Here is a 21,846-nt window from a genome sequence, read left to right on the forward strand (position 1 = left end):
CCAGATCTTTTGACTGGGTGTGAGTGTTTGATTGGTTCAGATGCTCCGTCCATCACCACCCCCCTTTTGTACTGATTATGTTCATAGTCACAATTAAACGATGTTCTAATGAATTCATCTTATTTGTTGGTATAGATTGTGGTAGCAACTTGAGTGCCAGGACTTGATATCTGGCACAAGGATTATTGAACACAATCTCTGTTTTAAACATTGTATCCCAAGAGTGAGCCTAGAAACTTCCATCTACTTGCTCTAAGTTACTTTGTGTTTCAGCATCTATTGCTCATTCTATTGGTGCAGGTGCTAGATTGTCTAACTTGGAAATCATCAACGTTTCCCTTACCCTTGGCTCCTGTTGTGCAGATGTATTTGCTGTAAGATTTATCCATTTGGGAGATGTTATCACACTTGAGGGTAGAGCCCACTTCTGCAGCCTCATATCAGACACCTGCTTGTGATCGCACAGAGTAAGCAGGGATGTGCTCTGTAGGATGAAGACCCTCCGGGGCTTTGTAGGATGTATTTGCATAGATTCAGAGTTGGCCAGCTTCTCTGAGCGGTTGGTTTAGTTCTCAAGGGTTTGTATAAAGTGCTGTTCTTTTTAAAATTGAAGAATAGTGCAATATAACTAATAGGTTTACATTTATTTGATGTTTTAAATTTTTTCTTGTTAAGTTTGCAGGGCACTTCTGCATTATATGGAGTTCCTGGGATGCTAAGTTGGTCACCAAAACCTCAGTAATATGGGAATTTGGTGCTTTCAGGCAAAATCCCTCTTCCTGGGAATTTAATGCCATAGCTGATAAGGTGGTAGGTGTTGATTAAGATTGCAAATATTTTGAGAGCTTATCATCTGACGTTTTAATAGGTGAACTGGATGCCAAGCCAGATCAATTATTGGATTGGCTATCAGAAGAATTATCAGTGCTGGCTTCACTTGAGCCATGGGGATGCAATACATGTTTGTCCAGACCCTGGTTTGAGAGATTATGAGCTGTTTCATGCATCTAAATTTCTCTTTAGATCTGAATCTAAGCTGTGATCGTTGTGTGAGGGATGCTAGGTAATGTTGCCAATTTCTCAATAATATCTCCACAGAAACAGTGTGCGGTAGAAGAGGGGCTTGCCATAGGGCAGGTCACCTTTTTCTCGGAACCCTGAAGCTGGATCACAGTTCTTGAAAGTATGTCAATTTGTACCTCCATCTTAGGGATTGCAGGTTTATGGCTTCCACTATTGTAGTTAGTAGCGTTGCCATAGAGTTTAGTGTATTAAGTGAAGACGCTATGGTTGAGGTCTTGGGGGAGCTATGAAGTATTTTACCTAGTAGATACATTTATTTATATTTATAGTTTTGGTCCTGTGGGTTCCGTGCTTTGCTCTGGGTTTTCTGGTTTAACTATTTTTGGGTGAGTCCCAGTCTGTATGATTAGAGTTGCAACACTCTTTAATTGCTGTTCTACCTTGAGTGGGAGGGACTTCTTTTTCCTCCCTCCCTCATTGAAGCTCCGGATTATTATCAAAGTTTCAGAGGGCCACTTTGGAGGAAATGAAATTGAAGTTGCGTTGCAATGTGTCTTAGTATTTGTAAGCATTTGTTGTTCCTCAGTTTCCAAAGTGGGTCAGACTAGACAAGACCCGGGGGCTTCTTGGAGCCCCTGTTGCGTTTTAATAGGCTCAGGGGTCAGTACTGTTGGTGAGCTATGTGAGCATATTTCAAGTTTATCAACATGTTTCAGCTCCCCCACTATGGTGCGCCTTTCTAGATTTCATATGAGCCTTCATTTCCCTGATTGTATTAGCAGTGCTGTTGGGGTAGTGGAAGTAGATTTCGAGTAGCTTATCAATGAGGATTTTGTGGTATTGGGCCTTGTCATCATATTCCCTCCCCGTTGGAGCTTCAACCATGCTCTTGTTTATCTCATCCAACTTAAATAAGGCATTGAGGATATTGGAAAACGTAACTCTAAGCAGAAGCTGAAGGTGAAGAGAGACAGTGAAGGATGAGGTTGTGCTTATTAGCCTTAGGCTGTTGTTGCCTTAGCAGCTACATAGCAGGTGCCCAGAATTATTTTGCATTATTGAGATCATTGCCATGATTATCAATCATTTTGCATTAAAAGAGTTCTGACAGTGCCTTGTACTTCACACTAACCAGCATAGGCTATCTTGGGCTGTTGTGCAAGAGTGTCTAAAGAGGGAGGCACATTGATGTGGAGTAACTCAGAGGAAGTGGGGGGGCACAAAGACCAAGGACAAAAGCCTCACCATTCCTTCAGTTGCCTGCTTTCCTGAAAATATCTGTGGGTACCCAGGTGCTCTGAGGCCAATCACCTACAGTAGAACTACTCTTGTACTAGACTGTACCTTCCTACTCCCTGTTCCCAGGTTCATTGAGTCATTGAATCGGCGAGCCTTCTGCACAGTCCAGCCCAGGTGCGATTCCACACCCCCCCGGCCGCACTTACCCTAGCCTTAACTTCCGGCAACAAGACTCCCTATGCCCATAACCCCCCCTTGAGGCTCTGCGCCCAGATAAAGGGACTCTAAGGGTGGAGGAAGTGTAGCAATGGAGGGGCTGAGGAAGCAGCACTAAGCCACGTCTAGTGAGCCAACCAATACTATGCGGCACCGTGACACACAGCCCACAATTTACAGTGGGAGTATGTGGGCGCTACCAGGAAACTTCAGCTAGCATCTCTGGTTTCTCAGGGGAAGATCCACTCACTGTTCACAGCTTGTCTTGTCTTGATGCTGATGGCTGGAGGATGGATGCTTAACTGGAGGTTCGACTTTCTGAGCAGAAAGTTCACAGCTAAATTAGCCATTGCAAAAGTCTGAGTGGTACATGGAGGTATATAAATCTGTAGCACCATCAGTATCAGTATACAGCTTCACTTAGCAGTAATCTTGCCACTGTATGCCACTACATTGTATGCTGTCCCACTGGATGCCACTCCACTGTACTCTGCTGCCCTCTACCCCACTCCAGTGTAAACCACTCCACTCACTGACACTCAATTATACATTATTCCATTGGATGCCACTCAACTTTACGGCACTACACTGTATGTTAATCCACTCTAGCCCACTCCTCTGTACGCCACTCCAGTCAATGCCACTATACTATATGCCACTCCACTCCAAGTTACTTCATTATGTGCTGTGCCACTGTACACCACTGCACTGTACACCACTGCACTAAATGCTATTCCACTGAATGTCACTCCAATCTATGACACCCCACTGTACACTATTTCACTGTATGCCACTCCACTGTATGCTAATTCATTCAATGCTATTCCATTGGATGCCACTTTCCTCTGTGCCACTTCACTTTATGGTATTCAGTACACTCCACCCACTCCCTGGAATTCAACTCCAGTCTATACTACCCCATTCTATGCTGTTCTATTGGATGCCACTTCCCAATATGCCACTTCACTTTAAAGTAACCCTGGGCGTAGTTCGCGAAGTAGTGCTACGCGAAGTCGACTTCGCACTACACGAACTTCACGTAGCACTACGCGAGCTGCGTAGTAGCATGTTCGCACGGTGCAAGATGCGTTTTCAATGATTGCACAGTGTGGACAAGCATCTGGCACTGTGCAATCATTGAAATCGGCATCTTGCACAGTGCAAGCTGTAGTTTTCTGCGCTCGAGTAGATTTTTACTCGAGCGTCAGCTTTCTCAACGCTGACTGGTAGTTTCTCATCGCGAGCATGCGCGACCACTCTCAATGAGAAACCTGACCTTCCTACATTGAGAATCTCGCCGGGATGTCATTTTTCTTGCTCGCGGTCGCGAACATGACGTTGAGGACCACGAACAAGCAAAAAGTGACCGCTGCACTATGCTACGCGTGTTCGCACTGTGCTACGTGCTGCTCGTGTAGTGCGAAGTTGCGCAAACTACTCGAGCGTAGCGTAGTGCTTCGCCCAGGGTTACTTTAAAGCATTCAGTCTACCCCACTCCATTGTACACCACTCCAGTTTATGCCACTTCACTTCTATGCTACTCCACTGTACGCTACTCCACTGTACGCTATTCTATTATGAAATGAAATGAAATGAAATGAAATGAAATGAAAAATTGCATTTGTATAGCGCATAACTGCCCTAAAACTCCACTGTACACTCTACACTATTCTACTGTGCGGTACTGCACTCTAAGCCACTCCACTATGATCTTCCACAGTATGCCACTCCACTGTGCACCACACCACTTTAAGCTATTCCACTGTATTGGACACCAATGTATACTACTCAACTCTATACAATTCGACTCCACGCCACTCCACTGTACTCCACTCTGGAATATTCCACTGTACGCCACTTCATTCTATGTAACTACCCTATACGCAATTCCACTTTACGCCGCACACCGTATGGTAGTTCAGCCTACCACACTCTGAAGTATGTCTCTCAACTGTATGCCACTCCACGATGCACTCTTCCACTGCATGCCACTCCACTCTACAACACTCCACTTTCAAATATTCTACTGTAAACCACTCGGCTTGCCACTCCACTCTATGCAACTCCAATTATGCGCTATTCCATTGGACACCACTCCACTCTATGCCACTCCACTATATGTTATTCCACTCTACCCCACTCCACTGTCCACCACTCCACTGTATGCCATTCCACTATGTGCCACCCCACTGTATGGTGCTCCACTCCAAGCTATTCCACTCTACACCACTCCTCTTTTTTCTTCTATATGCTATTCCACTGTAAGCCACTCTCCTGTATACCACTTTACACTGTACACCACTCAACTCTACACTATTACACTGCATGCAACTCCATTCTAGGCCACTCTACTGTATGGTATCTCACTGTACCCCACTCACCTCTATGCCCCTCCTATCTATGGCGCTCTACAATACACTACTCCACTGTACGTTATTCAACTCTACGTCACTGCACTGTATGCCACTCCACTGGGTGCTATTCCACTGTATGCCACTTTACTCTATGGCAATCCACTGTACACTATTCAACTGCCATGCAGTCCACTCTCAGTCTCTCCAGAGGATGCCTCTCTACTCTACGCCACTCCCTTCTATGCTATTCCATTAGACCCCACTCCACTCTAAGCCACTTCCCTGTATGCCACTCCACTGTATACCACTTCACTGTACAGGACTCCACTGTGCTCTATTCCACTCTACACCACTGCACTCCACTCTACTCTATTCCACTGTATACAACTCCACTGTATGCAGGCAACCCTACACCATTACACTGTACTCCACTCAATCTACACCACTCCACTGTATGGTATTCCACTCTATCCCACTCCATTGTATGCCACTCCAGGCTATGCACTCCACTATGCCACCCTCCACTGTACACTTTTCCACTATATACTGTTCCACTCTACACCACTCCACTGTACAACAGTACACTGAACACAATTCCACTGTATACCACTATAGTCTAAGACAATCCACTGTATGCTATTCTACTGTAGTCTACTCCACTATAAACTATACAACATTCAATGCCACTCCCCTCTGCCACACTGTACTGGACTGTATTCTTCTCCATTCCACTCGACTCTACAACACACCAATACACTCAGCGTCACTCTACTCCACTATCTGACACTTTTCAATACTGCACAACACGGCGGTCCACTCCACTGTATGAAACAACACTCTACTCCTGTCTATGACATTTTACTACAATAATCTATGCTTCGCCAGGCCACTTTATTCCACTCCACTGTACTCTACTCCACAACATACCACTACACTCTATGGCACTTTAATCCACTCTATCCATTGCAACTCCCATCGACTACACGGCACCCTGCAATACTTTACCCCACTCTATGCCACTGTTCGAAACTCCTTTTGACACCGCTCCCCTCTAGCACACTCTACTCCACTCTGTATGACATTTTCCTCCACTCCATGGTACAACACTCCTTATAATGACACCGACTCCACTCAATGACACCGAACTCTATGATTTAAAACCCATTTTTATTAACAATTTGAAAAAAAGTTGAACTTTAAAGACAAAACTAAAGGTTAAAGCCTATTTATAGTTAAGAAAACATTTTTTTCCTCTATACAAATCAAATTTAAACAGCACAAACGTTAGAAATTCTAAAGTTGTAGTTATAACTTTCATTTGCAGCTTATTTACCACATTTCAAATAATTATGAGTAGCACACAACCATTCACACCCTTTTCAGCTTGCTAACCAGACCACACTAACTATATATCTACTGATTTGTATTCACACTGCTACTTAAGCATTTATAGATCTGTACCAAAATTGGGTGAGGAAAGGAAGCTGGCCCTGATAATTAACACATTCTTCACCATTGCTTCAATTTATAGTCCTTCCAGGGGCAAAGTTCAATTTTGTCTCAAAACCTGCTGATTATTTTAAGCAAAATCTTAGTGCAGAGATGGATCCTAAAATTGATTAATCCACATAGTCCACAGGAAATGACAGGCAAGGTACTCTTGTGGGCATCTTTTATTGCCACAAGACTAACATTGAACTGTTCACCCACCATAAGTGACGTATGTATGATTTCACATCTGCTGTTTATAGTGCATTAGGCTATTTTGGATTAATGGTCAGTCTCTTCTTTAGCCTGGCATGCGGTCTAAAAATCATGTTACTTATTAGTGACCAGCTACCCCAAGTTTTACTTTTTATAGGCAAATCTGCTAGTCTTTTAGGCCCAGATGTAGGTAAAACTTATTTACCGATTCTTAATTACCGAATTTTACCGATTCGGTAATTAAGAATCGGTAAATAAGAAGTGGGGGTATGTAGGAACATCCAGATGTTCCATTTACCGAATCGTTAAGAATCGGTATTTACCGATTCGGTAAATACCGACCGGTAATGCCCCATTCATTCCTATGGGCTTTGAAGCCCATAGGAATGAATGGGGCATTACCCGTCGGTATTTACCGATCGGTAAATACCGATTTTTGGCAAGGGTGCAGGGGGTGTCACTTTGACACCCTCTAGCACCCCCAAAAAAGGTTCGGGGGCCATATGGCAGGCATACCTGCCCTAAGGGCAGGTCTGCCTGTCATATGGCACAGGTGTGCATGCACACATGTGCATGCACACCTGAATCGGTATTTCACCATCAAATTGAATTTGATGGTAAAATACCGATTTCTTAGGCCTTGTGGGACTCATGAGAGTCCCACCTACATATCGATTTTACAGATTCTGTAAATATACCGGTCGGTAAATTTAACGACCGGTATATTTACAGATTCGGTAAAATTACCGATCGGTAAATTTACCGAACGGTAAAATTACCGATTCTGCCCCCTACATCTCAAATTCCTTTTACCGGTCGGTAACGGCCGAATTCGGCCGTTACCGACCGGTAAAACCCTACCTACATCTGGCCCTTAGTGAATTGGGAGCACTGATGTGTTCAAACACCCTGTGCTAATGTTCCATTGAAGTGAAGGATGCCATTAAAAGATCAGAGTGGTGACATGTCTTTAAAACTTCTAGTTGCATAGACTGTGGACCCTTACTATTCTGTACAATGGTACCTATGGATATTTGCGGTCCACTTTGGGCTGATCTAGGGAGCAGACAACTGCCTTTATTTAAGATAAATTGAAATATGCCTCCCCATACAGAAGAGATATGTGTGGCCATTATTACAGCGAAGACAGAATTTGATGATCTAAGATGGAATAAGGTGTTAGCAACTTGGGAGACCTGCAGGAACGCTGTGTTGTAGGAAATGTGTGGATCCACACAAATTCCAGAACTTTCCTAACACAGATTTTGGGGAAAAATTATGTTTTCAGCAAAATTTGAGGTTTGCAGGGGACTTTGGGTAGGAAAACGTTGGGGAGCCCATACAACCCATACCTTGCTGGACTCCCGTGGGGGTCTAGTTTTCATAAATGTGTGGGTTTGGTAGGTTTCTCAAGATGGCTACCAAGCCCGGGGCCAAAAACCCAGGTGACCCCCTTGCAAAACCAGGTTGTCTTGTGATGAGTATGCCATCTTAGGGCCTGATTATGATTGCAGTTTTCCCGATCCTCCGGGCCGGCGGAAGCCACCGCCGGCCCGGAGGATGCGGGAAAACCGCAGCGGACTGAAAAAGACCCCCCGCCAGATTAGGATGGCTGGGGGATCGATTTTTCAGTCCGCAGCTTTTCCGCCGCGGTCGGCTCCGTCCGCGGCGGAAAAGCACTAACATGGCTGGCGGTGTCTTTCAGACACCGCCAGCCATATTAGGATGACTGGAGGAACATGCATTTACACGGCGGCATTTCCGCCATGTAAAGGCATACAGATTTTTGTTTGGGTGCCCGTTGCGGGCCCCCAGGGGTGAAGGGGGTGGGGGGTGCACATGGGGTGTACCTATGGTACCCCCCTGCATTTGCCTGCACAAAGCGGCAGGCACCACGAGGTGCCTGCCGCTTTGTGCATGCAAATGCACACCTTGCATTTTTATCATTGCGGCGGGTGCTGCTTTAAGCAGCACCCGCCGCAATGATAAAGATACAGGATGTGACCGCCAGGGTGGCGGTCACATCCTAATTTGCACGGAGGGACCGCCGCTGCCCCTGCGGACGGTCCCTCCTACTCTGGGGTGGCGGACGGACGCACGTCCGTCCGCCATCCTAATCGACCCCATATTTTGCATGCGTTTACAACGCATGGCGTTACAATGTGGTTGTTAAAACAACTGCGTTGATAGTTTGCATACCATTACATTGCAAGTCGGAACTGTCTAAGTAAAATGACAAAACTGTGTAAAAAATGTTGGTTTTCTGACAAAAGTCTGTCAGTCCCTGAAAGCTGGGAACAAACCCTTTGTTGATACCATTAGCTGAGGAAAAATAGACACTTTCATTTTCAGCACTTTTTTCCCATTTTTCCTTAAAAAGCAAAATGTAGCTGTATTTTTGCTAATTTCTGGGTCCCCTCCAAATTTGCTGTGAATGCATTATGATATCAAAAAGTCACAGGGATCTAAGCGTGAACTACCCCAAAATAGCCCCAAAAAAAGGCTTAGCACAGGGGAGGGTAAAGGCTTTGCAGTGAAGGTGTTAAGGAAAGCTGCAAATCTGGAAATGTCCATTATGTCTCATATATAGTAAATAAATGCCCTTGATAATATGGCCACAGCACTCCCTCAAGCAGGCTGGTAAGCTGAAAGTATTCACCCACTCAAGAACTGCAAGTTTACAAAATGAGAATTTTGATTGATTCGTTTTCTGTGGGTAACTGCAAAAGAGGCGAACGAGAACAGATTATCCTATTCTCAAAGTGATCTTTGTAGGTAAAGTGGAGACACATAGATCCAAGTATTGTAACAGATGGTCCGAATGCAATTGTAAACATGAAAATGGCATTAGAAACCTACTAAGGAGTCACAGTGTCACCAATGACCTGTATAAATTAAAAAATACATTCAGGTCAGTAAACCACACTTGTGAGGAGAATGCTAGGACTCCCTTGTGTCATTGTGGTAACATCTATGCCAGAGCATAAAGAGGGATGATGCATCGGCAAACCCAGAGAGACCAAAAGGTGTTTACACATACATCTCCATCATTAATACCAATACGACATACCTTGGGAGCATTTAACCACACATTCACTTCTTTGGTGACCCATAGTGAAGCAAACATCTGCATCTATAGTAGAACCTGACAAGCTACTCTCGGGGACATATTTATCATTATGTCGGGCAGCAAGACACCTTGATACAGTGTGTTGTGTGAGAGGGCAGGAATGAGCTATATGAGCAGGTATGCAACGTTTACAACGAAATTTTTACAACGCACTACCATTACAACGCAGGCATGACAACGCAAACCATTACAACGCATTGCGCTGGGGGGCGCTCTAGGGTAGGGAATAAGTTTAATTTTCTATCCAACTCCTTCCCTAGTGTCCACGGGGACTGGAGTTGAAATAGAAAATTATACTTACCACTATCCAGCACCTCTAAGCGCTATGCGTTGTAATGGTATGCGTGGTAAAAACCACGCTGTAAAGGTATGCGTGGTAAAAGTATGCGTTGTAACGTCATACATCCATATGAGCATGATATGGTGCATCCCTGTCCTTTACTTGTGCTGGTGCACTACGTGCTGTCTTGCGTCTATGGAGGCAAAGGTCGCTGTGTTTGGGGGAAGATTGTTTTTGTGCAGGAAGGCGGACCATAGGTTTTGCATCACCCCTGTGTGGCACAAGGGCATTGCAACACCATAATACATTTACTCCTAGATCTCAAGTACTGTTTTTTACTCAAATGGCAGTCTGACAAAAGACCAAAAAGCTCAAGAAAATAAGAGATATTTTTGATCGCTGGTTTTCTAAACATTAACTAAGTGGCAAATCAGCCTTTCCAACTCGTAAGCATACCCACAGAGTCCAAGGATGGTTGAACATAATTACTGCAATGTTTAGTGATCCAGCCAGACTCGGACACCATGCAACCTGCCTTACTGGTGCTTCACATATGGCCAACCTGAGCTCCAATTTCCCTTGGCACTGTCATCAAACCATTGCTTAGAAACAACCTACCTGTACTGCATGGTTCGTACAGATTTTCCAAGCAAGTGAGTATGGGGAAGTGAAGCAAACACCTGCATGTCTGGAATTGGCTCACCGACCACCTACCAGAAGACATAAAACACACATTTAGTCATTTTGCAAAATAGAAAAACCAACAGCCCGCCACCATCAGAGCGCAGAAGGACATTAACTACACTACAACAATACATTAATCAGCTAAGGGGCTTTGGGGCTAACTCTGAATGGCGAGCTACAAAAGATATACATATTTTGTTTGAATAGGTAAAAAAAATATTTTTCAGAAGCCACATTTCTGTAGAATTTACATGATCTAGAAAGGTCGTACTACCTGATAAAGAGTGTAAGTAGGTACCAATTGTAATTTAAACTGTTTGTTTTAACAACAATTAATTTAGCTGAAACAATGGTATAGCAATGCTTCATATTTATATAAAAATCATTAGCAACTTTGTGAGTTTGTGGTGTGCTAATAATCATGAGACAGAGAGAGTATAAGCGGAAATCCCTAATTTGAATCTTGGCAGGGACATTCAACATTACAGTCATCTAAGGTCGATAAAAGTAGTACAATTCGGATATCTATTAGTGTGATGCAGTAGCTAAAGTTAATATGATGTAGATTGGCTGTTTGCCAAGATGTTTTTGTGTCCTAAAAGTCTTGCTTGTTTATGGCTGTGGAGCTGTCTAACTTTTTTATTCTTTTGGAGTTAATAAAATTAGTTCCACTGAGTTGGGAAATATTGCCATAAAAAAACGTATAAAATGAAGAAAAATGAGCAGCAGATGGTTCATGTCCCAGTATTCACCTGCATTCCAAAGCGGGGTACATACTGGGTTAAGTGGGCGTGATTCAGGATTGTGTGTGTGTTGGGGAACACATTGCTCTCAAGAGATTGCACATTCCAGTTGTTCTAAACCATACTGCTGAGGACTATACCGAAGGGCAGCTTTAAGGTAGTGCCACCATTGCGGCCAACCTGGGCAATGGCAGGGTGGGTGGCACTGATCTCAGGGGAGAACACTGTGTTTAGCAACAACTTTTAATTCAAAAGCACCTGCAACCGAGTTCCGTCTGTATTTAGATTTCAGGCAACAATAAAAAAGTCAAGAATCAAGAAAACTCATTTGATTAATGCTCCAAAGAGAGATCAGAGTTTTGTCTAGTGTGAGTGTTGACTCAACATAAAGAAGTACTAAGTCGTAATATGCCTGCTGCAAAGAACAAATCTGTAGTTTATGTTGATAGCTGAGCATATTAGCAAAACCAGCCTTTACTAGCATTTTAAAACAAATGAAATGTATGTGAGTGGGGCTATAGAAAGATGGAGGAGCACTTTTGCTGGAGGAGGAGGTCATGGGAGGGCACCAAAAAAAACAGTCGCACTGGGCGGCACCAGCATTGAGGATGGCCCTAGCCATACTCCCTCATTGGAGACCCTCAAGTGCAGCTGGGCATTTGACTCAGAATGAGGACTTTGAGTGGCTGATCACACCCTTATAAGTAGGTTTTAATCTTATAGCTGCATTCTATACAATATGTTAAGATTGACCTACCTAAGTTTAAAGCTTATAAATGCTGTAGTTGTCTTGCATTCTAACTGACATGAGCTTGGTTAGTGGCTACCATTAGACATGGCAAACACAAGGAGATAATGGAGGGAGCACTGAAAGGTTTCAGATTCTCAACCCCAGTCACAGATCTGGGTTGAATACGTCATTGTTCTTTAGCTCACTTCGCTACCCCAGTTCAGACACAGCTATATGCAAATCAGTCTTGATACTGTGCCTCATTAGAACCATCCAGGCAGAACTGCCAAGCCATGTTTTCCCTGGACCAGAAATAAGCATCCTGGGACCGGTTTCAGGCTAACACCCTTCATCAGGGAGGCTAGATTGAATCCAGTGGCAAAGTGAGCAAGGGACCCATGTTTGGGCATACCCTGGTAACAAAGGGCAAACAAAGCAAACACAAGGAGATGATGGATGGAGCACTGAAACTTTTCAGACACTCTCCCCGTCACAGATCTGGGTTGAATCCATCATTGTTCCTTAGCTAGTTTCACCACCCCAGTTCAGACACAGCTATATGCAAATCAGTATTGACCATGTGCCTCTTGGTAACAGTCCAGCTGGAACTGAGAAGCCATGTTTACCCTGGACTGAAAACAAGCATCCTGGAACCAGTTTCAGGCTAACAGCCCTCAACAGCCAGACTAGCTTGAATCCAGTGGCAAAGTGAACAAGGGACCCCAAGTCTGGGCATACCCTGCCAACTTAGGGCAAGCAAAGTAAACACAAAGAGATAATGGACAGAGAGCTGAAACTTTTCAGACACTCACCACCATCACAGATCTGGGTTGAATCCATCATCGTTCTTTAGCTAGTTTCACCATCCCAGTTCAGACACAGCTATATGCAAATCAGTCTTGACCATGTGCCTCATGGGAACAGTCCAGCCTGAACTGCCAATCCATGTCTCCCCTGGACTGGAAACAAGCATCCTGGGACTGGTTTCAGGCGAACAGCCCCCAACAGCCAGGCTAACTTGAATCCAGTGGCAAAGTGAACAAGGGACTCAGAGTCTGGGCATTCCCTGACAACTTATGGCAAACAAAGTAAACACAAGGAGATGACGGACGAAGCGCTGAAACTTTTCAGACACTCACCCCCAGACATAGATCTGTGTTGAATGCATCATCATTCTTTAGCTCTCTTCACTACCCCATTTCAGACAACGCTATATGCAAATCAGTATTGACCCTGACCAGACCGAACTGCCAAGCCATGTCTTGCCTGGACCAGAAACAAGCATCTTGGGACCAGTTTCAGGCTAACAGCCCTCATCAGCCATGCTAGCTTGAATACAGAGGCAAAGTGAGCAGTGAGTGTGTTTACTATTACACATAACCACATGGAGCTGGGAATTAACTACTTGCTTTCCCCTCCATTTTGCACCCTCACGTTTGGCTAGTCTCTTAATAGGAAAGTGCACAAATAGCTGATTTTACCACTTGAAAAAAGCATTAAAACTAATTATTATCATAGACTGTTAATGCAGCAGGATTTATCCAATGGTTAACATCAGTGTTTAGCTTTTTAGTGAACGATTCTACAATATTTAAAGTGGATTTTTTTTAAAATATATATTTGATTCACAACTTTATAAAAATAATGGCTCTTAAATTGCACACAAAAGAGCGAATGTTGAGTGGCCAGGAATGGAGTCCTGATAATGCTTCATACAAAAACGTATTGCACACCTTCTTTTTACTCAATTTCTTCTTCGTATTTACGAACCAAATGTTAATCTCGTGCGTGCTCACTGTTGACGTGCTGAGCCCACAACAACACGTGTAGAATTAAACTCATCAAAACTTGAGGCACCTTTTTGCCTCAACATCAGTGGCGACAGCTTTTTTAATTATGCAGTTGCATCCATTTCTTAAACTTTTCCATTATTTCAAAACTTCATTTTCATCCTGTTCATCCTCGATTTTATATCAGTTTCATCCTTTTAACACCTCCTGCAAGAGTCTGCAATTTCCTACGTTTCTCATGTTACAGCGGGCCATCCGAACCTCTATCCAATAACACGTTCTGAGGCAACGTTCATTAAAAAGCAGTTTATTTCACCCAATGCATTTCAGACCGCACGGGTCCTTCGGCAGGGGTAACTGTGAAATCAATCAAACATATTTATCAGTAAATACACCAATGTATCCACTAATTAAATTTAAAACATTTCTTAAGTCGGCATCATATATTACATTAATCATCTAGTTATCAAAATTTTTAAAAATTTTCATGGTCGCGATTACACTCCCTTCTTTGTGGCTCCATTCTCCCCTACCCCTTTTCCATCTTCCGCTGTGCCCCACTTTCCCACCATGCATGCCTTCCCTCCTTGTTCCAACTCTTCTCCCGTGAACCTTTCCCAGCCAAATGGCTGAAACCCTGTACTTGGAAAGTTTTCACCTCGCGGTCTAGCAGTTCTGGTTAACCAACACTCTCTCCGGTGGTTGCTATGTTTACAATTCACACTTTCTCTCCTACATTTATAAACTGGATCGAAATTCCTCTAACACTTCAAACCCCCGTCTTCAAGCACTCCCTCTCAATTTCCACATCGCCTACCTGCTACTCCGTATTACTTCTCACCTCCCCGGCATAGATCGTAACATCCTTTGTCAACCCCCGAATTTTAACTTCCTTCCTTATGATGTCACTTCCTATTCCCTCCCCTATCGGACACTCCCTCAGCCACCCAATCTTTACAATAACCACTATCGGTCCCATAATGCATCATGTTTTTCACCAATGTCTTAATGTAAAAGTTTTTTTCTAAGATCTTGATGCTTCTGCACTCAGATTAATGTTTGTGAATCTTCAGTTTACTCTTAGACGTCCGTAAAAAGCGCGTTTATTTTTGAGTTTTACGGACGTCTAAGAGTAAACTGAAGATTCACAAACATTAATCTGAGTGCAGAAGCATCAAGATCTTAGAAAAAAACTTTTACATTAAGACATTGGTGAAAAACATGATGCATTATGGGACCGATAGTGGTTATTGTAAAGATTGGGTGGCTGAGGGAGTGTCCGATAGGGGAGGGAATAGGAAGTGACATCATAAGGAAGGAAGTTAAAATTCGGGGGTTGACAAAGGATGTTACGATCTATGCCGGGGAGGTGAGAAGAAATACGGAGTACCAGGTAGGCGATGTGGAAATTGAGAGGGAGTGCTTGAAGACGGGGGTTTGAAGTGATAGAGGAATTTCGATCCAGTTTATAAATGTAGGAGAGAAAGTGTGAATTGTAAACATAGCAACCACCGGAGAGAGTGTTGGTTAACCAGAACTGCTAGACCGCGAGGTGAAAACTTTCCAAGTACAGGGTTTCAGCCATTTGGCTGGGAAAGGTTCACGGGAGAAGAGTTGGAACAAGGAGGGAAGGCATGCATGGTGGGAAAGTGGGGCACAGCGGAAGATGGAAAAGGGGTAGGGGAGAATGGAGCCACAAAGAAGGGAGTGTAATCGCGACCATGAAAATTTTGATAACTAGATGATTAATGTAATATATGATGCCGACTTAAGAAATGTTTTAAATTTAATTAGTGGATACATTGGTGTATTTACTGATAAATATGTTTGATTGATTTCACAGTTACCCCTGACGAAGGACCCGTGCGGTCTGAAATGCATTGGGTGAAATAAACTGCTTTTTAATGAACGTTGCCTCAGAACGTGTTATTGGATAGAGGTTCGGATGGCCCGCTGTAACATGAGAAACTTAGGAAATTGCAGACTCTTGCAGGAGGTGTTAAAAGGATGAAACTGATATAAAATCGAGGATGAACAGGATGAAAATGAAGTTTTGAAATAATGGAAAAGTTTAAGAAATGGATGCAACTGCATAATTAAAAAAGCTGTCGCCACTGATGTTGAGGCAAAAAGGTGCCTCAAGTTTTGATGAGTCCTGATAATGCTGCCACAGCAGCGCATCTGGAACTTGTGTGAAGGGAATTGAAAAGTGTATTTTGGCGGATCATCCAATCATAAAGTAGATGGGAGAGATACGCAAATATTCACCGCATAGATTAAGGTAATAATAGTATGATTTGTAATTATGAATCCTTGCTTTGCTGCTTATTACTGCAAAGGCAGCAAGGCAGATTACTTAAAAATATTTCAAAACATAGAACATTTATAACATTAGCTTCCCACAAGGATGCCTGTGACTATCTAAGGCAATCATCATAACTTTCCAGAGAAATAAGGAGGAGAGAATTATGGTCGAAAGAGCCAGAAAAGGTGTGTTTTAGGTTGTAATGAAATGTCAAGAGATCTGGGGTTCCTCACAACTGGCCGATTCACAAAGGCAATCTGAGACAAAAATCTAATGTTTTACGACTTTTGGTATTCCCAGAGGTCATTGACGAATAATATCTTTACATCCACAGCTAGGCCGGAATCTCTGGCTCAATCCATATTTTCCATTTCGGGTCGGGATCCCTGGCTCGAGCTAAATGAACTGTAATCAATGAGTCGGAATGCAATTTTTACAAAAAGGAACATTAGGAATGAGAGAAAAATTGTAGAGGAGATCATAAAAATCAGTTTGGGCAGGGAAAAGGGTGTGGCCAGACACTACATCACATCCCAGAAAAGTTTGCTCCTTTGCTTCCTGGTAAATGCAGCCCACAATTACTCTCCCCTCTGTGTTAGCTGTAGTGTTACACCAAAGTTTGGTGCAACACTAATCAATACTGAGTGGGGTGTAACACTACAGTCAATACCGAGAGGAGCGCACATTTTGGACTGCATGATGCAAAGGAGCATTACTTGTACATCTGGGAATGTGTCATGTCCCTCCTTATATTTCCCAAATCTCCACCCTTTTAGCCACAAACAGTTTATATTGTCCCTGCACTGTCCTTAAGACCTCCCACACTTACTATATAGTAGTTTTCAAACTTTGTGCAAAGAACAGAAAAGACACGAACGTCAGAGGCAGAAGTCTCTGGTCATATGTTTGTGATCTAAATTTACATTAACAAAAAGGGAGGTAGAGGGAGATAGGCTAGGGCTCACCCTCCAAGTATTAATAAGTCACACAGGATCTCTGAGGACAGAGATCAAGAACCCAGCCGTAGTCTATGCGTTTATTCCCAAAACACACAATGGTGTTGGAATAGTGTCAATAGTTCCAAGAAAGAAAAAAAGGGAAAAATACATTCCTTTTCTAGGTGTCCCCTCACTCACCAGGGTTGCCCCACGGTGACATGCTTCATCATAGGGACCATCCCAGCCCTCTACGGACTGGGGCGCGCTGCGACTTGCGGAATTACGTAGGAGCACTTACAAAGGACTATGTGTGGTGCAAGGAATGTGATGTGAAGGAGTGGAGTTATGTGATAAGTTAAAATTACCTGCCAAGTGAGTTGAAAAAACATTATTCCGGCTCCTAGGTGGTAAAGCTAAAAATGGGGTAGAAATGGTAGGATACCTAAATTGTAATGGGTTTAGGTGTACCTAACAACTCCTGTCTGCCAACATGTTTCGTGCGTCCCTCTAGCACTTCCTCAGGGCTATACAGGGACCAGCCCTGTGTTCGCCACTCCTTATCTAAAGCCTAATAAGCTATTAAATACAAACTGATAATAATTAATTCAATGCTGCAAATAAATGAGGCATGCATCTGGTACCTACGCAACCAAATTTAATCACGTGGTCCTGTAAGATAAAAGGAAAACAATAGGGATAGTTACGGGGTATCAAGTTTCCTTTGTAATTTCTCACGACACACATATTGCATGGACCTTTGAAAATATTGACTGTATGTAATGTGGCCCATTGATGTGAAGACGTTTTTTCAGGAATAAAAAAGTGGTTAAGCACGTCTTAGTGGGCATACAGTGAACACACACATAACACAAACATACTGTTGTGACTACGCTCACACAAAAACATTTTTACATACATGAAAAAAGGCTTAACTGTGCCCCATGGAATCAGTGCCCGATTCCATGGGGCACAGTTAAGCCTTTTTTCATATATGTAAAAATGTTTTTGTGTGAGCGTAGTCACAACAGTATGTTTGTGTTATGTGGGTGTTCACTGTGTGCTCACCAAGAGGTGCTTAACCACGGTTTTATACCTGAAAAAACGTTTTCACATCAATAGGCCACATTAAATACAGTCAATATTTTCTAAGGTCCATGCAATATGTGTGTCGTGTGAAATTACATGTGAGGGGACACCTAAAAAAGGAATATATTTTTCCCTTTTTTTCTTTCTTGGAACTATTGACACTATTCCAACACCATTGTGTGTTTTTGGAATAAAGTCATAGACTACGGCTGGGTTCTTGATCTCTGTCCTCAGAGATCTTGTGTGACATGTGATCTAAATTTTGCATTATGTTTGTATTACTAATTTAATGCTAACCTATGCACTACACAATGCAGTTGATCAATCTGGCCCACAGTAATTTCACTTTAGCCTGTATGCCAAGTTGCAACAGCATAATTGTAAATGAATCAAGCTGTTAAATCTATTTACCTGAGGGAACTTATCTGTTTTGCATACTGAAGTCAGTTTGAATGATTCTGCATGTGGAGGGATAAAGGCAAGTCTTTCTACGAAGATCCCTGGCATCATTACTGAAGAATCATGTTGCCTCAAAACTGGGGTGTAGTGAATGAGAATACCAGAGCTGTCTAATTGACCTAGAAGAAAAGAGACAAAAAACACTTCATAACTGCAATACTTTGAACACATGAGACATATTAGTCTAAGTTCTGACCGGTACAATGTGTCACCAAATAGGTTTCAGTTAAAACAGCTTGGGGAAAGGTTGCATTCATATCTTTAGCCTTCTTTTGTGTAGCTGATTTTCTAGCTACATTCCTTTGTCTTAAACAAAAACTGTCCAAGTTACAATTATTTGTTCCAAAGCTGGTTTTAAAGAAACACTAAAACATTAGATGTACATTTTCTTTAACTCTCTGTTATGACATTTCTCAAATTAGTGATTTTGAGATGGGTTAAATACCCCTTTATGGCTTCTTGATCAAGCACACACAGGTGTAGGGAGGAATGGTTCCCAAAGTTCCATCCAATGGCAACCACTTGTGGTGACATTCCAACTGGAACTACCGGACGACTGCTCTCAAGAAGGGAACTCAAGCAATCCCGGACCTGTTTCAGTGAAATCAATTATTAGTAATGCAATCCAAAGTGATTTCCAGTCAATGGATAATTTGCAAGTGTTCCTCTCATTAATATTTTGCATATATTATATGATGCTCTAAGTGGCCAAGTGCTGGACTTTGCCCTCTCTGCAGGGTCATCCCCAAAGTTTTGCCTTCTCACTGCTGTTTCTATAACCCAATTTCATTGGCTCTTAGAACTCTGTGCACTTTACCACTGCTAACCATGGCTAAAGTGCTTGTGCTTACTCAGTACAACATTGTAAAATTGGCTTACATCTGATTGGCATACGTAATTTACCTATATGCCCCTAGTAAAGTTGTATACCATATACCCAGGGTCAGTAAATGAATTGCTACTAGTATACCCGCTGCATTTATGGTGGCACCAACTTAAGTAGCCAAGCTTCATGCCTGCCATTGCAGCTTGTGTGTGGAGTTTTAACCGCATGCGTGCGGGCGGAATTCCGCTCGTACGCGGAGTTTTGCGAAACCGCATTTTACGTGACGAGCTGGGCTCGTCATCAGCGTAGCAGGAGGCTACCTCATGACGAGCCCAGCTCGTCATCAGCGTGGAAGGGGTTAAACTGCCATTTTGACCTGGCATAATAAACCGAATATAGGCCTAAACCTATAAAATAAAATATAAATAAATTGCTATCCAGGATACCACACTGTGCAAGCACCTGAGCTTTAGGAGCGCTCAACACAACAAAATTAGTTAATAAATATTTGTATGTCAAAAATAGTGCTGGACCCAATATAGAGGGTAAAAAATATTGTTTTAGTTTCACATACAGTTGAAATTGTTCCTTTTTCATTTTTTTGTTGTATTTCATTAGTGTTTATTTTGCAAGTTATTATTGTTTTAATGTTAAGCATCTGTAATTCTTTCAGTATAGTTTGTTTGATTGATTTTGTAACTCATATATAGAGATATAAATATATATCTATAGACGTATCTGTATATATATATATATATATATATATATATATATATATATATATATAGAGAGAGAGAGATAGAGAGAGAGAGAGAGAGAGAGAGAGAGATAGGCAGGTTGTTGGTTTGGTAGGGAAATGCGGTAGGAAGCTTTATCACTATCTATTTTTATTTTTAATGAATGTATTTATACTGATTAATTATGTACTTCAAATTAATTGTAAATTATTTGATAGATCCGTTTAAATAAATTATTATTATTTTTAATTGTTACTTGGATAATTATAGTATTGATTTGTAATATTTAATTGGTAATAAAACAGTGTATATTAATGGGTTGCGATAATTTGTGTGCCAAACATTTTAATTTAATCTGTGGGTTTTGTTTGGGGTGCTAAGTTGAAAGTGTTTTGCAATTTTTAATTGGTAATTATTTTTTATCGTGAATGTATTAATTATTTTTGTAATGATTTTTAGACAATTTTAATGTACAAACTACGTATTTTGTACATTTGTCAAAATAAATTCTATGCTAACACTTTTAAATATGAATGTTGCTTATTTTGAAGTGTGAACAGAAGATCTGTCCTCTCCAGCCAGAGCGCTTCCATGAGTAGAAAAACTCACCCGTTTCCCTATTTTTTATTAAGCTTGGGTGTAAATAGTTTATCTGACGCCTCCAAAGTACAACATTTTGCCTACTGTTGCTTGAGTTGGAGTAGGAATAGAAAATAAAGTAGAAAATATAGAAAATCAGTCCTCTCCTACGTCCAGCACTTTCCTTACTGTTGTTTTTGCTGGAATGACAATAGCAAATGAGACCCCTCCAAAGACCAACATTTTCTCTGATCTTTTTCCGGTTGTAGTGGGGATAATACAATCAATGCCTAGAAAGTCCAAAGCTGCCCAAAGTATCGATTATGTCGGAGTAAGAATATTAATTCTAACTCTTCCAAAAATCACCCTTTCCTTACTGTTGCTCATGTTGGAGTGAGAATAGTAAATCTATCCATTCTAAAGATCACACTTTCCTCACGGTTGCTCAAGTTCGAGTGAGAATATCAAATCTAACCATTCTAAAGATCACAAGTACCTACTTTTGCTCAGGTTAGAGTGGGAATAGTGCCCTGCAATATCCACCAGTTTCCCTACTGTTGCTTACTTTGGAGTGAGAATGGTACATATGAACCTTGCAAATGTAAGCTGTTGTTTATGCTGGAGTGGGAATAGTAATTCTAACCTCTCCAAAGTCCAACAATATTTACTTTGGTTTGTCACAATATTTTGGTCTTTTGTATTTTATGTAGACAATATTTTTACTTTAATATTGCAATAATGAAGACTTGATATTTTTGTCCACCATAGTGTTTTGCATATGATTTTGCATTTTGCCTTGGATATTTTGTCGTGCGACCAAATAGGATGCACTTGGAATGCACCTATGTGACCATATGTAGTGGAAGCCCTTCCTTGTGGTAATTAGAACTCACACATAATTTACATCCATGACCATATAACACACACTGTATAGGTGGGTGGACTACTGCACTGAGGTGAAGCAGATGTATGTAGAACACTAGTCATAGATCAGACACAACAATGAATAGAAAACAGAGAAGT

At 42.1% G+C, this 21,846-nt stretch overlaps 1 protein-coding gene across 1 annotated transcript in view; it reads right to left on the reverse strand.

Annotated features, from left to right (window-relative positions):
• Positions 1 to 21,846, reverse strand: part of LOC144770847 (putative DBH-like monooxygenase protein 2) — a 125,140-nt gene that overhangs the window by 52,752 nt on the left and 50,542 nt on the right. Inside the window, exons 7-8 of the mRNA XM_078655627.1 lie at positions 18,634 to 18,800; positions 10,565 to 10,656 (exon numbers count right to left, since the gene is read on the reverse strand). Coding sequence (XP_078511753.1) covers positions 10,565 to 10,656; positions 18,634 to 18,800 — 259 coding nt within the window. The remainder of the gene's footprint in view (positions 1 to 10,564; positions 10,657 to 18,633; positions 18,801 to 21,846) is intronic.

This window comes from Lissotriton helveticus, chromosome 7, assembly GCF_964261635.1.
Source record: "Lissotriton helveticus chromosome 7, aLisHel1.1, whole genome shotgun sequence".
NCBI classification, from domain to species: domain Eukaryota; kingdom Metazoa; phylum Chordata; class Amphibia; order Caudata; family Salamandridae; genus Lissotriton; species Lissotriton helveticus.